The 17,507-nt window shown below is 33.6% G+C and overlaps 2 protein-coding genes across 3 annotated transcripts; one reads left to right on the forward strand and one right to left on the reverse strand.

Moving 5' to 3' along the window:
* Positions 1-636: 636 nt before the first annotated feature.
* Positions 637-9,339, forward strand: LOC132284697 (ALA-interacting subunit 1-like). 2 transcript variants are annotated; one of them, XM_059786817.1, is made up of 9 exons: positions 637-903; positions 1,041-1,119; positions 2,504-2,562; positions 2,665-2,739; positions 2,837-2,944; positions 3,053-3,123; positions 6,503-6,797; positions 6,920-7,212; positions 8,942-9,339. In XM_059786817.1, the coding sequence occupies exons 2-9, from the start codon at positions 1,041-1,043 to the stop codon at positions 9,000-9,002; spliced, it is 1,041 nt and encodes a 346-aa protein (XP_059642800.1). In that variant the 5' UTR covers positions 637-903; the 3' UTR covers positions 9,003-9,339. The 2 variants fall into 2 exon arrangements, with proteins under 2 accessions (XP_059642800.1, XP_059642801.1); XM_059786818.1 differs by having other exon boundaries at positions 638-903; positions 2,511-2,562.
* A 3,260-nt stretch (positions 9,340-12,599) lies between these two features.
* On the reverse strand, positions 12,600-17,103 carry LOC132286587 (NAC domain-containing protein 54-like). The gene is made up of 7 exons (XM_059788945.1): positions 17,018-17,103; positions 16,548-16,847; positions 14,999-15,276; positions 14,491-14,820; positions 13,975-14,400; positions 13,730-13,808; positions 12,600-13,615 (listed from the first exon to the last, which is right to left on the reverse strand). Exons 2-7 carry the CDS (start codon positions 16,702-16,704, stop codon positions 12,957-12,959), a joined length of 1,929 nt encoding a protein of 642 aa, XP_059644928.1. The 5' UTR covers positions 16,705-16,847; positions 17,018-17,103; the 3' UTR covers positions 12,600-12,956.
* Between the last annotated feature and the right edge of the window lie 404 nt (positions 17,104-17,507).

The raw sequence follows: 17,507 nt of genomic DNA on the forward strand, positions 1-17,507 counted from the left end.
AATACATCATTCAACTTGTACCGAAAAGTGTCTTTCTTATATGGTGTACCATTCATAGGAAGAACGAAACATTGCATTTTCAAGGGGAAGAAATCTTCTTAGCGAGCTACATTGGCAATAATTAGTTGTAGTATTTCTTCAATTCTTCAACTAGGGTTCTTAAAAGATTGTACTGCTTCAAGGCAAATTCTTCAAGACTGGAATCTACCTCCTTCTTGCTGCAGACCTCCTCCACGTCCACCGGATTGAGGATCAAAATCCTCCATTAACTTCTGCTCTGAAACCTTAACTAGCGACTATAATTTAGTTAGTTAATTTAGGATATTTATTAAGTTTGGGCCGTGTTATGGACTAAGGTTGAGTGTTGTGGCTATATTTGGGCTTCTTTAGTTTTCTTTTGATTTGCTCTATATGGGCTTGTTTTCGCCTGAGGCTCTTATGTACTATTCACTATATACATATATACAGTTGTTTAATCTTTTTAAAAAAAAGAAGAATAAAGAAAGTAAGGTTAATATTTGTTGAAAATAACGGAAAAAAGAAAACGAAAAAATAAAAAAACAAAAATTAACAAAGGTGTCATAGTGTTACAAAATATACAATAATAGTACTAATAAATCAGAGGTATGTAAGGTTAGCTTGTTTTTCTTTTGGTTGCTTTCATCGTTGAACAACTGAGTAGAGCATGGTTCTCCTAAAATGGGTGAGACTGAGATTTGTGTGTTCCCTCGTGCGAACTAAACCGCGTTTAAACGCGTGTTTGGTGGGTTTCGACTTCACAGCCGTTGTTCGCCAACCCCATTTCCTTTGGCGAAACAAACGGTCCCGAGGACGATACACCAAGAAAAGAAGAACAGAGGAAGGAAAGGGAAGGAAACTCTTGTCAATGTTTGAGCAGAAAATGTAATTTCATTTTCTCTTTCATTCTTTTTTCCTCTTGAATAAATTAAAAGATGCCCAATTACAATTTTCCATTTTTTTTCTTTACCTAATTTGTTTCTCATTTTCTCTCTCTTCTGTATATATAAAATTCCTCAAAGATGAACACGGAGAACAAGGAGGCTGATAACTTGCTTCCATCTTCTGCGGCTGCCCAGAGGATATCCAATTTACCCAAATGTACGTTCTTGGTTTCTTTCTTTTCTTTTCTTTTTTCGCAATTTGTTCAATTTCTCTTCGCAATTATTATTATTATTTTTTTGTGTGGAATTTTATCGGGTAATTCTGTACTTTGTGTGTTCTGGTTGATTTGAATTAATTCATGCAATAATGTTTTTAGAATAGTATTTCCGTCATTGTTAAATGTTCTGTTTGCAAAGTTTATATAGGTTATGGTACAAACCAAGAATGTTTTCTCTTTGGCGGGATTGATCAAGAATGTTAATTCTGACAAGACAATATAAATATTATGGTAAAAAAATCCATATTATGTACACAGTTTGAATATAAAAGGAAATTACTCATTTGGTTGGTGCCAAAAGGCCACAGTTTAAACACGTGGGATATATTTTTTTAAAACATTTAACTTATAAGTTTGGGTGTCTTTGATTGGGAATTTAATCGAGTAATGTGATATTGATACGGTTCCATTATGATAAATGAAATTTGAATGAACTATTGATTGCTCGTGATGGATCTTGATGAGTTATGAAGAGCTACAGGGCACAGTGAGTAGCTTCAAAATTCAACAAAAGTTACTTATGTGGTTGCATAGAATTGGTGTCTTGGAATTGGAATTGGAGAAAGATTAACTTAAACTTTTAAACTAAATTTTCACCAATTTGAACATAACATTAATAGTTTTATTCAAGTTCGGGAATTCCATGTAGTTCCAAAATTACAATTTTGGTTGAAGCTCCTAAGGTAACTGGAAATTTTAGCATTGAGGTATCGTGAGACAGCATAGGACCATGTACACATTTCGTCTTCATTTATATTTTTTTAGGATAAGTAAATAACACATTTCGTCTTCATTTATATTTTTTTAGGATAAGTAAATAACACATTTCAGTCTATTCTCTTTTCTTTTGGTGAGTAAAATTGGAGATTCGTCTTTCATCATCTGGGTGCTGCGAAAGAAAGAAGATTAAGTACTGAATTTCTCTCTCTCTCTCTCTCTCAGTAGGTAATACTGAATCTCATGGTTTATGTCATCATAGGTTTCTGAAAATTGTTAAAATTGAAAATCAGCCTCGTCATATTTAGGAAAGTTGGATGGTGGTTCTTCCTCATGTCTCTGGTACTGAAAAAGTGAAATTAATTCATTTTTTCAATAGCACATAACACTCACTTTTCAAAATAGTCAGAGATTTTCATCACAAATATTGGGGGCCTTTTCTCACTTTTTGCAATCTCAATACCCTAATTCTAGGAGTTGATGAAGGTATTTTCAGAATTGACGGCTAAATTTCCATTGATTTTGTTTGTTTTGAATTTTTTTTTTTTTGAATAAACAATTTGGCTTATTTATTATTATTATTATTATTATTTATATATGTTTCAGATTCCAGGTTTACACAGCAAGAGCTTCCTGCTTGGAAACCAATTCTTACTCCTGGATCGGTATGAGTGATGATATGTCAAGCTTAACATACTGTTTTAGAAAAACATTTTCTTCCCTGGACTTTTGCTGACTCTCTCTTTCTCTCTCTCACATGGTTTCAGGTCATTACAGCATTCGTCTCTATTGGAACTGCCTTCATCTTTTTCGGCCTCATTTCTTTGTTTGCATCAGAGAGTGTATTATCTTAGATCATTCTCATTATTGCCTTGGTGAAGTTTTGTAGCCCGCATCTGACTGATATTTACATGAACTATCTCTTTATTTTACATGTAGGTGGTGGAAATTGTAGACCGATATGACAAGGACTGCATTCCTTCCGATGATGCACTGCCATATATCCAAAGCACCCAAACTAACAAAACATGCATCAGGAAATTGATTGTTAGTCCAATTTCTAGAAGTTATTTCATCCCCCTCCCCCTTTTTTTTCTTCTCTCCTTTTGAGCTTAACATTTTATTGCATCAAATGAATTCCTTGATTTTTTTCAGGTTCCAAAAAAAATGCGACCTCCTATTTATATATATTATCAGCTTGACAACTTCTACCAGAACCATCGGCGGTATGTTATATTTTTGTTGATTATATGGAGTTAATTTAGGTAGCACTAGTATATCAATGAGGCTTGATTTCTGATGTTCAAATTGAACCAACAGCAGGGTGCCGAATTCCCAATGTTAAGGTACCAGTAGGTTGAATTTGGCACCCTGCTGTTGCCAAATACACTAATGCGTAGAATTTTCTTGTACAAATTGAACCAAGATTAAATATCTTGTGTGAAGCTGAAGTGGTAGTATTATCCACCAGTAGGGATTGAAAGGCTAAAAAGATGTTGAAATGACTTTTGTGGGGTCGTAAGATGTTGAAACAAACAAGGGCCTTTAAGGAAAATACACAATTATTTTATGGTATCATGACTGTGACAAAAACTTGTGCGTCACCGAAGGAGCCACCGGTTGAAGAACCAGCAACCACTCTATCATCCATCTTAACATCCTCACTTCCGCTACATGAATTTGTTGTTCTTGTTTTTATTTATTTATTTATTTATTTTTAAATGCCTAACACTGTGTGCCATATAAAATAGTTGGCCTAATAATTGTTCTATAAATTTTCCTTTTAGTTTATATGGCATTTGTTTATCACGCAAAATGCCACTAGCTTCCCTCCATTTTGTCCAACCTGCGCCAAATCTACTAGTTATATCACCATCTATCTCACCATCCTTTTTATTAATATCCCTAAATACTGAAAATGTTCACTTTGGATAATCCTTAGATTTTGAAGTGTAATCATTACCTCATTAATATCCAACCCTTTACTGAATATGCATTCCATACTTAGTTTTAGCTCTACTAACCCTCAACCCTTTTCTAACACGTCTCTCCACTTTTCTAATTTAATTGCTTTCTCTTTAGAAGTGTCCAATAATACCATGTCATCAGCAAACAACTTGCACCGAGGAATGTTTTCTTGTAAATATTTTGTGATGAGAATAAATATGGACTTAGTGTAGACTCTTGGTGCAACCACACATTTATTAGAAAATCTATAGTCTCACCTCATGTAGTGCAAACTATACTTGCAGTATTTAGGTACATATCTTGAATAATCTTTATCATATCCAAAGGAATTTCTTTTCTTTGTAAAGCCCACCTAATTATATCCCTCGGCACCCTATAGTAAGCTCTCTCTTGGTCTATGACTCTATGAAGACCATATGTAGACCATATATTACTCCTACATTCTTCGACTAATTGTTCACAAGTAAATAGCTTCCATTGTGGATATTCCTGACATAAATCCAAATTGGTCATCGGCCACAGTGGATTCCTTCCTTAATTATTGTTCTATCACCTTTTCCCATAGTTACATTGTATGACTCATTAATTTAATACCTTGATAGTTATTGCAATTTTGTATATCCCCTTTGTATTTGTAAATAGGTATTCCCGCTCTTCCTCCACTCATTTGACAGTTTTACTTCTTCTAGAATCTTGTCAAATAAATTTGTTAGCCATTCAATTATAACGCTTCCTATCGCTCTTTATGCTTCAATAGGAATGTTATCTTGCCCAAGTTCCCAACCACTTTTTTTTTTTTACCCATCTTTTTTAGTGTGTCTCCAACTTCCTTATTGTTCATTTTACTCGCTACTCCTACACTAAATTCATTACTTGCCACTTCTTCTCTAGGATATTCCTCATTAGGAGGGTGTTGAAAGTAATTTTTCCATCTATCTAGTATGTCATTATCCTTCACTAATATTCTATCGTCTGCATCTTTAATACATCTAATTTGATCCACATCTCTAGTTGATTTATCTCTACTCTTTGCTAATTTGTAAATAACTTTTTCACCCTCCTTTGTGCGTAGTTTTGCATATAAATCATTCAGTGCATATTCTTTAGCTTTACTTACTATTTTCTTAGCTTCATGTTTTAATTTTTTATACTTTTCTAGATCTTCTTGTTGCTTACGTTTTTTGCCAATCTTTGGAAGTCTTTCTCTTTTGTTGTAATCTTTGTTTTATCTCATCACTCCACCATCCTGTTTCTTTTTTGATAAATTTCTTCCCTTTGGTTTCCCCTATAATTTCCTTTATCATATTCCTAATATAACTTTCCATTTCCCCCCCATAGATTATTTATGTTATCATTCCAATTCCATTGCTTTTTTTTTTCAATATTCGTTGTCTAAATACTACCTCTTTGTTACCTTCTAGTTCTTTCCACTTTTTTGGTTTGATGACTTTTTATGTTTTCTTATATTTAAATCCTATAATTAATAAGTCTTATATGTTGGTTTGTGAGGCTTTCACCGGGATTACTTTACAATCCTTGCTAGTAACTGATTCCTGTCTTCTTTATAAACAATAATTAATTTGAGTTTTATTCCCCCCGCTTTAAATTGTTATTAAATGTTCTTCTTCTTATTCTTAAATTGTTTTTACTATAGCCAGGTTATATGCTTTTTTAAAGTCTAAAAATGTTTCTTTTATCTCATTTCGCTCTCACTGTATCTTTTGTATGACCTTCTCAATCACCACCTAAATGCCCATTCAAATCACTCCTTTGAAAATATCCTCATGATTAGGTACGGATTGCATTATTTCATCCATCGACTCCCAAAATAATTTCTTTAAAGTTTCATCTACTGTTCCTTGAGATGCACTCTCACTAATTATATTTAGAATAGTTGTATTTATTACAACCTTAATGGCTGTTATTCTTTCTCCTTGTCTTCGTACTTCTACAATTTTATCTCTCTTGCAATGGTCTACAACAATACCTACGCCGTTCCTTTGCTTATCCTTACCTCCTGAGTAGATATAATTTTATAAACCATTTCTTCTCTTTACTCCTTAGCCTTCTCACCTTTCCATTTTGTTTCTTGTAAACAAATGATGTTTTACTTTTCCCCCTTTTATAGTATCCACAAGTTCATTACACTTACTGATTAATGGTCCTGCGTTCCATGTTGCTCGCCTAATTTTTTGTGCCTTGGTATTTGGTTTATTTATTTATTTTATTTTTATTTTTTGTTTACATGAGAATTCATCAAACAGATTTGACTTGACTCTTATGGTCGGTTGTCTACCTGACACCAACCCATCTGTTCTTCACATCCGGCCTTGGGTATGGGCAATGGGAGAGTCAATTAGCCTAGGCTTGTGATTTCTACTCCATGATAATCTACCCTTGAGAGAGCTATTTGAGTTTCCAGTTATGATTTTTCCCAGTGCAGAAGTCTTTTTCAAATATTTTACTTCATTTCGATTTGTATATAAGTCAGGAGTCACTAAAATTTGATTTCAAATTTGCAATAGATGATTTCCAATATCAGTATATACATCAAATTGTGTCATAAATTATATATCATTTAAATTACGGGAAAAATTGAACCTTTTCTATCTCTGACGTGTGGCTATTTGTTTCCAGATACATAAAGAGTAGAAGTGCCAAGCAATTGCTCAGCAGGGCATACGAGAATGTTACAGGAGACTGTGAACCTGAACACAAAAGTAACAACCAGCCAATCGTTCCTTGTGGCCTCGTTGCTTGGAGTTTGTTCAATGACACATATGTGTTTTCGATGAATAACAATGTGATACATGTCACTAGAAGGTTCATAGCTTGGAGAAGTGATAAGTCAAAATTTGGGGATGATGTCTATCCTAAGAATTTCCAGAGTGGAAAGCTTATCGGGGGTGGAAAACTTGAGGAGGACAAACCTGTAAGTATTTATTTCTTTTCGTTCAATCTAGTTACTTCATCCAATTTTTCTTTTATTATATCTCTCTTTTAAGTTTTTGCCTCAGCTACTTTAATTCTTTTTCTTTACGCTGCATGCAACAGTTGAGCGAGCAAAATGAGCTTATGGTTTGGATGCGAACTGCAGCATTACCAACTTTTAGAAAGCTATATGGAATGATTGATGAAAGTGCTTTTGAACCCAACGATGAGATAACAGTTGTAATACAGAACAATTATAACACCTACAGTTTTGGGGGCAAAAAGAAGTTGGTTCTTTCAACCACAAGTTGGATAGGTGGAAAAAATAATTTCCTAGGAATAGCATACCTTGTAGTTGGCGGACTTTGCTTATCTATCACAATAAGCTTCATAGTTCTGTATGTCATGAATCCAAGGTGAGTGGAAAGTTCCAATAGTATCTTATTCGTTTTGATGCTCAAATTTATTTAAATTTTCCTTGCCTTTGCATTGAATAGGAATTTTTTTATTTCTTGTGAGACTTAGTAAATCTTGTTTTGAAATTTGATATATTAGAGAGCATATTGTAAGTTGAACGAGTTTTTTAATTTACTTAGGCTACCAGTAGGACATCCATGGTTGTTAAATGCTGCTCTTTGTATTGTCAAATTCTTTGGTTTTCCGGTCTATGCCATACATTTTCGATCTCTCTCTACTGTCACTAACCTTAGAATCCTACCTAGCACCTCTCAAGATCAGTGAAGTTTTGCATTTGGAAGTTAGCTTCTACAAATTTATTAGCCTTGATCTTGTTTTTTCTATATTCTTCTAGCTTTAGCCAAACACAAAAGATTATATGTGTTTCTAATATTAACCTTAAGCCTTTTCATGTAGATTCTATAACTTCCAGTTTGGAGCTATTACTATTACTTGACCTGTTTGATAGTTCAGAATCTAGAGTGATAGTAGTTGATATGAGCAAAATCTGATTTACACACTGCAAATTTTTTTTTTCCTAGTTGAAACTCACACGCCCGCTTTTCCCCCATGGGGGCTTGAACCTTTGATCTTCTATTTAGAAAGTGAAGAAGTACCACTAGGTTACTACTATATTTGTATGTCTATGTATACGTACTACATAAACAATTAATTTTTTTTCCCGGTGAAAAATATTTGAAATTACATAAACATTGTTATTATTTTATTAAATATTCCAAATACTCGTATGTCATTTGAAATGTTAAATCTCATGCAAGAAACTTGGATATGTTGCATTCACACGGCATGCTGAATCAACATGAGTTACATTCATTATGTGCAACTTCTATCTTTTAATAAATTGGTCACTGATAGTAAAGCCTTTTGTTTATTTATATACATATATATTCAAACATACCGTAATCCTGTACCAGAAAGGCAGCATGTTAATATATTATGTCTAAGAGCATCCAACTAAGTATTGATAGGTAGTTTCAAATATATTTTCAAATTATTTAGGTGCGTGAGTTTTTGGACATGCATTTGTGTGTATCTGAAAAGTAATGGTGTCCAATATGGATACAGTATGAACATGGCTCCCTCTGGAGAATCCTATACTTCGATCTTGAAGGCCTAAAGATCCCGTTCAAATACAATTATCTAGGTGTCTAAATTACCTTAGTGCTTCCAATTTTACAAATGTTCCACATGCCAATAGCATTTGTCTGGTTTCCCTAGGATAACAATTTTAAACATGATGGGGTCACTTCCTGCTGCCTGTGTTGCATGTGGAGGTCCAGTACTGCATCCGATGTGACTCACAAAGTATGTAATGTCACAATAGACCTAGGCGAACAACTACTATTGATCAAGTTTTTCATATTTCCATTCCTTGACTTGGGGGTAATTGTAGGTCGAATTTAGTGGGCTCTTGGTTGGCCAATTGCTTGTTTCTGTCATTCTTTCCTGGGAATTCTGGTTCATCACTTGCTGATTGTGAAAGAGCGTATGTTTGGCACCTTGTTGGTTACATCAATATCTTAAATTTCAACTTTATATATTATTAAGTTGAATAGTATGCTTCCATTGTCTTTAGGCCAGTTTAGAACAGAAAATTTCTTGTTATTTAACAACTCTTTTTTTTTTTTTTTTTTTACACTCAAGGTGGTTTTATTGCTTTTGATGCAGGCCTATGGGGGATCCAACCTTCTTGTCATGGAACAGAAATCCTGTCAGACGTTTAAACTAAGATTTTTTGCTGTGAATATGTTTCGTCGAATGGACCATTTTATTGATGCTCTGCCTAACATGTTGAGTTTCTCTCGAGCCATGAAAATGTTTGCCTTTGAGCTGCTAACTTCATGATGTTTGATGACTTCCAATCAGTGACTGCAGCTCTGCTGTTATTGAATGGTCTGATTATATTTTGGAGTGCAATGGAAATGCATTTATTTGGTAGTAGTCAGTGTGTATTATTTTTACTTATTTCTCCTTTTAGTTTCCATTGTGATCTCAAGAAAACAAGCAAAGCAAACCATTTTGGTTAATTAGTGATTCAGTTGTCTATAATAGACTTATATTAGAAATTCCTGATTCTTGGAGACATTCTTAGTGATTTTTTTACTACTGTTAAATGATTGTCAGAAAGCTACCACATTAGTCTAGTTATAGGTGTCGTACCTCTATGCATGCAAAAGCGACATGCAATGGCGAAGTCTGGTGCATTGAACAACATCGTACTGCCGCAATGTAGTCAGGAAGCTGTATGAAAGGCTATTGTCAATTTGGTCGGCAAGCATTTGTCTGGCGCTGGCCAAAAATGACCCCGCATGGGTGCTGGCTATCCCACTCGCTATTGATAGCAGTGGAATGGCCAGCCCCCTGCACCCATCAAATTAAAAAAAAAAAGAACATTTTGTTTACTTTTTGTGTTTTTCATTCCAATGGCTCTTCTTTCAGTTTTGTTTCCATATTGTTTGTTGTTTTTTATCTCTTATTTTTATTTATCTTTTTGTTTCCAACTGCTCTTCAGTATCACAATAAAAAAATAAAAATAACCTTTTTTTTTTTTTTTTTTCATTGCTTTGGCTAAACAAATTTTTTTTTTGTCTTTTCGTTTCCAATTTTCCATAATGTGTTTTATATATTATTTATTTATACGTGCCTATTTCATTTTAAAAAGTGAAATGCAATTATAAAAAATAAAATTGCAAACATTAGTTCCAAATCTTGATAGCATAGGAGCACCTACCAAATAAATACATGCTCAATGGATGCTACTTCCATGCCACATCTCAAATTCACGTCATCTTCAACAATTCTTCCCTTGTTTAAATTTGTTAATACTGGACCCAGCTCATAACAGCAATTCCAAACAAAGTGAATAAGTTTTTCCTTCACTTTAAGCTACAATAACAGTCTCTAGAAACTTGAACATTCGAACAAACTCCAATTTTCCTTTCGTACCACGCACTTACTGTACCTTTCAGCCATTCAAATGCAGGCAGATTTCACCATAAATTTTCCATCATTTGTGAAATGCCAGGTGTGTGCCTTACCTGTAAAAAGATTCCTTACCTGTAAAAAGATTTAATAATGATGTAAAAAAGATTAAACTAACTGTAGATTCTTTTATCTTCTTTAATATTTTCAATTTTTTTTTTTTTTTTTTTTTTTTTGTTGTTATTCTTATGTATGGGAATGACAAGGTCGCAGACTCGCAGGTGTGGTTTGTATTCAAGCTTGCCAAGTTGATATATTTGAGTGAAATTAAAATGGAACCGTACATATATCTTCCTCTTCTACCAATTATTAACTTTTAATTTGATGTAAAAATTAAGAATACTTTAATTAATTAAAGATGAGAATTTCATCATACTTAATTGATGATTAAACCACAAAATATTTTTATTTTGATTGAGAGTTGTACTTGGATAGAGCTAAATAAGAATTTTGGAATTCTTATATATGATAACAACGGGAGTTTTGAAATCCTTAGAAATCCTTATATATGACAACAATATGGACGACTTCTTTACAAACAAACATATTTAAGTCTTTCTTCCTATCATAACAACTTAAATATCAATAATTAAAAACCAAATAAGTTGAAAAACCACAATCCAATAGTATGTAACCATACTCCCAATTAGACCACCAAATTAGAAATCACAATCCAATTCATCAAGGATCTAGAATCACATTGCAAACCTATTGTAGAAAATGTTATGCATAGGACAATAAAATAATAATTATTATTTATATATATAAAGATTTCCAACAATTCCTCGCTTGTTCCATGCACTTTAAGTTTTATAAAAAAAAATGACACTGTGGGCACTCATTTTGATTTAGAAAAATAAATAGATGGATTGAAACTTTAGAACACTCCCCTTCATAGAATTCCTCGATATATTGAATGATGAATGCGTAGACAAGTAATATATTGTCTAATTTTTTATATCTAGCCTAAACAACCTCACGAGTGAAATAGTTTAGTGTCAATCTCATTATTATGAGTGAAATAGTTTAGTGTCAATCTCATCAATAATTTGGTGTCTAAATTTTCATATCTAACCCAAACAACCTCATAATTATGTTTGAATTTATCAATTTGGTGTCAACCTCGTAGCAGAGATCACCATGCTCAAACAATGGTTAAAAAATTAATAATAAAAAAATAAAATTCTATTGATTATACTCCTTCTATAGTAGTTCGTCTACGAGATAGATTGGAATTGTTTTGTCCACGTGTCAAATGGAAATTCAGCATTGTTAAAATCTTTTTACTTCAAACACCAATTTCGTGTACAAAATTTATTTATTAGATAACCAATTTCTAAATGAAAATTTTAAAAATCTCTTATATAAAATTTATTAGTGTGTGTGAGAAATATATCGGATATCAAACGAATGAATCTTAAAATTGTAATTGGTTAAGGGTTTTGTTCTAGAAACGTATCCTTTCCACATATTCACGCCCCATTACCACAGTGTATGCTGATATCAGTATTTGTTTTACCAAAATTACTCTACTACCCACCCAAGTACTTCACTCTCTTCCATTTCTTTCTTTTCCTTCTCCTCGGTGGGTTTGAACACTCACACACGCTTAGGCTAGCTACTCATTCTCTCTATAAGGTTTTCAAGCTCACTTTAGGACTTGACGATTACAAATGACTACTTTTATCTGTTTATTGGCATTTCCATCCTTAATGAATGGCTGAGATGTATCTTAATCTACAATAGGATTGCTCCTCTACAACTTTTTCCCAACTTCTCCACTCTTCTCTACACTTTCATATACATCCATGCACTATTACATAATTCTAGAATCCTCCATACAATTCTGGACAATAATCATTCATACAACTCTAGAAAATTTCATCTAGAGTATTTTCTCTCCCCTTTTTTTTGTTTTTTCTCTATCTTCTCTGGTACAAGTCGACATGATCTGGCGACCAAGCTGACCTATAACCGTGTTATAATTTTCCTTTTGAGTCAGAAAAAGAGATACTTTACCGGATGCCATTTGTGAACTCATCTCAAAGACAAGAATCTGAAGGTTCTAATATCGAGCAAGCACTCAATCTTGATATAAAGAACTAGTACATTCTTGTACCAAAATTCAAGTCAAACTAGAAGATTTTTATATTTTTATAACTCTATTAATTAACATGAACAATCTACTGCAACTTAATATGACGAAGCGGAAGCTAAATTAATTGATTGCTTAAAAAATAATAATAAAGAGATTGTATAAAAAAATCTAACTAGATAAAGAAAGTTAAAAATAAGTCTAAAATTTAACTATCTATACAAATTACGGAACAGAAAATAGGATTGGTCAGTAGAGTAGCGTGAGATAAATGCTCTCAAGGAAGAGGTCCCTAATTGGACACTCGAAAAGCACAGTGAAGACAACGATTACCAAAAAAGGGTTTAAATGTATTTTCTATGGATTTCACATTAAACTCACAAAAATGAAACCAGTAACTTAAGAAAATGGCTAAAAAAAAAAAAAAAAAAACTTAAGAAAAGACTAAAATTTATTTTGTATTCATTTATTGATACAATAACAATATGAAAAATACAATAACGTTAAGATATATTTGCTCCAAATTTAGGAAAAGGGTAGCTAACTTGTGGCTAACTACAACTACGGTTAGTCATGTAATACATGCATATATATAAAGCTATATAGTCAAGGGGAAGGTACAACATGGTGCACCCAAATGGTACAAAGTGCCAAAATAATGGTGAGGCAAGGCCATATCTTATTCAAAACCACACATCCTATCATGTCATGACCATGCAAAACCTTGTTTTTCTTACTATTCCACTTCACTCCTCCTGGTTTCTTCATCTTGGGATAACATTCTTCCTCTCTTCTATTTTTCAACTGCTCATCCTCCACATGTTCCCCAAAATATATGCAATAAGTCAATAGAAGTGCAATTAGGGTGACGATATCGCTTACTATCTTCTTCAATGGCTTCATAGCTTGGACTTTCCTCGTGAACTTGTCACGAATTGGACTTCCATCCTTAGGTCTTGTTTGGGAATCTGATTTTGTTATCAGGTGTTCATGTGTCGTCATCGGGTTTAGCTGCACCTTGACAGTCTCTGAAGGCGCGAGTTGATGAAAGAATGTCTCGGCTGCTTGGCAAGTTGAAACCAACATTCCATGATTGACTTCAATTTTCTCATAAAATTCAAAGCTTGGACTATTGGAGAAGTCATTCACATTGTCATCGTCTAGAAAATTCTGTGTCGGATTTTCGTTGCCAAATCCAACTGAAAAATCGTCTACTTCTATGTTATTGAATTCATTGAAGTTGTTATGACGATCTGTTTGATCACCTGCAGTAATCAATTTTTTCATTGAATAAAACAAGAAGAAAAAGAAATGTAAAAATTGACATGAACACCACAACATGGGAAATTAGGACAATGAGGTGCATGTCAGTCTCATACCTTGGACCTCATACCCTTCTGACCTTTGAAAACTCGAACTATTTTCTATGGGAACAGTCTTGTATTCTTCGATAAAGCTCTACATAATACAAGAAAAGTTACATAAATAAGTATTCAGTTTGTTTCAAAGGAAAATATATGTGCAAGTAAAATGTTTGTGAAAGCATTAAAACTATGGTTAAAGCTTCATTATAGGCTAATAATCATATTTTTCCTTTCTAAGTAACACACGCATGCTAAGTTACCTTTTCTAGATCTTGGTTGGACATTCCCACCCATCTCAAGTTCTCAATCCCTCTCTCGATTTTGAATTCTTCATCCAAATCTCCAATCTCGATACACCTAGGATTCTGACCCTCCCGAATTTCATTGTCCATAAATATCGAAGAACTCATGTCATCACGAGTTTGGACAGTATGAGCTGGAAATGAAAATTCATTATCAGGAGCATAAATCCCTCCCCATGTGTCTTGATTTATTAGTTCCTGAGATACATGAGCAACCGATAAAATTTCCTGCAAAATGTCATCTTCATTTGTGCTCTCGCGGAGTGAACTTGACTGTGGTGGCATTTTAAAATCCGTGAAGCCAACTTGGGGGAAGTCCTGCACCTCCAATGGAGGCAATGATAACCGATGCTGCAATCTTGCGCACTCCATTGCTACATCAACCTGAAAACACAAGGGAAGGTGCCAAAAGGTATAAGTATATGATTTTTTAATCTAATACACACTAACTATTACACTAAAAATTAATATTACCTTAGATGGGGGGTGTGAAATGGTTCCATAATTTGGAAATGATGGATTGGGAAAACTAAATGCCTCTTCTGATAAGTACTGCATCCAATTCCCATCACTAGTACCATTTATATTCATGGATGACCCATGAATATTATTGCTTGAAGAACATGCACCAAACGGCATTGGATAATTAGAACTTTCCAAATCTTCACTTCTTCCTTCAGAGTATAGGTCAATACTGGATGAGTAATCTCTAGGTATGTGCTTACTAGTTGTGCCAATATAATTCTCTCCAATCTTTGTGCCAATTGCACTCTTCTTGAACACCCGGCATAACGAATAAGCATCCTGAGAATTTTACAACAAAAAGTATGTCATGCATTCAATTATATTCGCTATTGAACGAGTACTACTGACCCTCTCCAGCAATGGCAGGAGCTATGTGCACTGTGTAGTACTATTTGAAGAATCTAAATATTATACAATATGTGATTGCTTTTATAGAATATGAGGTTAAAGGATGAACCTGCAATCCTGAGGCAGTTTCACATTCTCTTTCATCTAGGCGGTATTCATGCATAACCCAATCGGTACGACCACCATGTGGTGCTCTCCCTCTGTAGTAAACTAGGGTTTTCTTCAAGCCAACAGCCCTCATTTGTGAGTTCACTTTTCGATCCTTCCCGGTGGCCTTCCAATAGCCACCTTTAGTTGCCCGATTAGTCCTTGATCCATTGGGGTATTTACGGTCTCTAGGACTAAAGAAATACCACTCAAGATCTTTGCTTGGCAATAATGATTTCCCTGTCACAATTCAGAATTAAACTCACTCAAGTCACAATATTCTAATAAACCTCAAAGAAAATTAATAATAGAATTAGAGATATCTTTATATAGGGGAAAATTTCAGAGAGTGAAAGGAATTACTTTGTATCCTCTAGATGTAATAGCAACAAATTAATACCAAACATGCTCTTTGAAAATGAAAATTAACTATCTTTTCATTAAAAATGCATGGAAATATACTCTTCATCATGTATAAATTTATTTATATATTTTTCCATTTCATATTTTCAAGCACCTTCATATATAAAATTTATCAATTCAATACGCGTCCGGTAGGTGAAATTAGTCATTAGATTTTTTTAGTAAACTTGTTTGGATTAGATAATTATAGGTACCATCTACAGAATATGAGGAAAAGAGAAGAAGGAATTTTTTTTTTTCCTGTGGGAGACAATGCAATAGCGTTCTTTTTTCTTGCTTTTTGACTCAATACTCTCTACACATAATGACATAAGTACGTATCTTTTGCTTTAATAGGAGCTCGATCAAAAGTGTAGAGACGGCCTAGTACTAAGCTCTTCGGCAACTTTCTTTTCCACCAGCTTCATGAACAAGATTATCTATAAGATATTTTATGCTAAAGTATGTGATTTTTGACTAATAAAGTTAGTCCACTGCACCTTCAACCACGGAAGAAAACATCTCTAATATTCTCTCTCTCTCTCTCTCTATATATATATAGTATATGTATATGTATATATATATGTTAAACTGCAAATAAATCTTAACCAAACAACCTTGTGAGGATGTTGAAATATATATATATGTATATATATAAGATAAAAATATAAAAAAACTGACTTTAATTAGGAAAGAATTTTGTAATAGTATGCATATATTATATATGCTTTATATAGTATTTTTATACTATAATATATGCATGTAATTCAACTATGGATATTATACCTTTCTTCATAGCCACTTTGGCAAATTTGGGTCATTTCATTTCTCAATCTTCATTAACAATGAAGTATATATATCAACCACTTGTGGTGCAATATGAACAGATTAATATGCTTTAATTAGAGTACCCTTAATATTAATTTCTCAATATTCAAATTAACTATGAGGCCTGCAATATTCAAATCATTTGTGGTTGTAACAATCTAATATATATACCTATGATAATGTCACAGTGACTAGCTATGAGAGAACAACAATATATATATATATATATATATATATATATATATATATATATGTATGTATGTATGTATGTATGTATATACCTGGTAAGTCCCATGGTTCACACTTGTAGAGATCAACTTCGGGGATGACCTCGAGTTCGATCTCACGCCCATTGATTTTTCTCTTGAGATAGTAAGCCACCAGTTCTTCGTCGGTGGGGTGGAACCGGAAGCCAGGAGGCAATGAAACAGGAGCCATATATATCTACGTACTTTGGAACCTCGATCTTCTGAACTTTTCCCAGAAAAAATCTAGAAAATATATATATGACCAGCCTCTATTCAAAAAATCAAGGAGACCAGTCTCTGAAATCAACAACTATGTATATAATATATACAAGACTGCACAAAACCCCAAAATGGTATTAGTCTTAAACCATATGCTGAAAAAAATAGTTTATGAGACAGAGAAAAACCAATCATTGAAATGTGATCATGTGACATAAAAAAGAACATACTAGTAAACACCCATGTAACTTAGACAAGTAGTCATGGAAGATAGAGAGACAGACCTCAGGTTGAAGAAGATATCCAAAGAAGAGATGGAGAGAGGAGAATTAGAAGAGGAGAGAGAGATGAAGAGAAATGGGGGAATTGATTGGGGTTTTGACGAGGAGGAAAAGCTGCCACCGCCATAGTATACTTTTAAATGTGTGTTTCCTCAAGCAAACCACATATGATTCCTGTTTTCTTTCTTTTCAAGTTCTCTCTCTATACTTTTGTCTCGCTTCATTCTTGTCCTTAGGAATCTCAAATCCACGTGGCTTTCCCTGATTGGTTGCATTACCGACCTGGGTTTTTCAGTTAATAGGACCCACGTTAACTGAAAGTTACACAGTACAGGAAGACGAATTGCTGCGTATGACAAAAAGACGTTACTTCCACATACTTGTGACTGCGGTAGTTTTGTTGCAGGTTATACGCCGCATATATACATTTGACTGATTGAAACATTTGACTCAATAATCCAAGATAGGAATTTATTAGTTAAATAAATGGAAT

Source organism: Cornus florida, unplaced genomic scaffold (assembly GCF_030987335.1).
Source record: "Cornus florida cultivar Cherokee Brave unplaced genomic scaffold, ASM3098733v1 CherokeeBrave_3.0.0_Hap2_Chr11, whole genome shotgun sequence".
In the NCBI taxonomy this organism is placed as follows: Eukaryota; Viridiplantae; Streptophyta; class Magnoliopsida; order Cornales; family Cornaceae; genus Cornus; species Cornus florida.

Bases quoted from the DNA above. Each gene is read 5' to 3' on its own strand.
- LOC132286587 (XM_059788945.1), bottom strand. From the start codon at position 16,704: ATGGCTCCTGTTTCATTGCCTCCTGGCTTCCGGTTCCACCCCACCGAC. The intron at 14,821-14,998 runs GTTCATCCTTTA...TAAAATTCTCAG, and splicing joins AAACTGCCTCAGGATTGCAG to GATGCTTATTCGTTATGCCG. The intron at 14,401-14,490 runs GTAATATTAATT...TTGTGTTTTCAG, and splicing joins TTTCACACCCCCCATCTAAG to GTTGATGTAGCAATGGAGTG.
- LOC132284697 (XM_059786817.1), top strand. From the start codon at position 1,041: ATGAACACGGAGAACAAGGAGGCTGATAACTTGCTTCCATCTTCTGCG. The intron at 1,120-2,503 runs GTACGTTCTTGG...TATATGTTTCAG, and splicing joins GATATCCAATTTACCCAAAT to ATTCCAGGTTTACACAGCAA. The intron at 6,798-6,919 runs GTAAGTATTTAT...TGCATGCAACAG, and splicing joins AACTTGAGGAGGACAAACCT to TTGAGCGAGCAAAATGAGCT.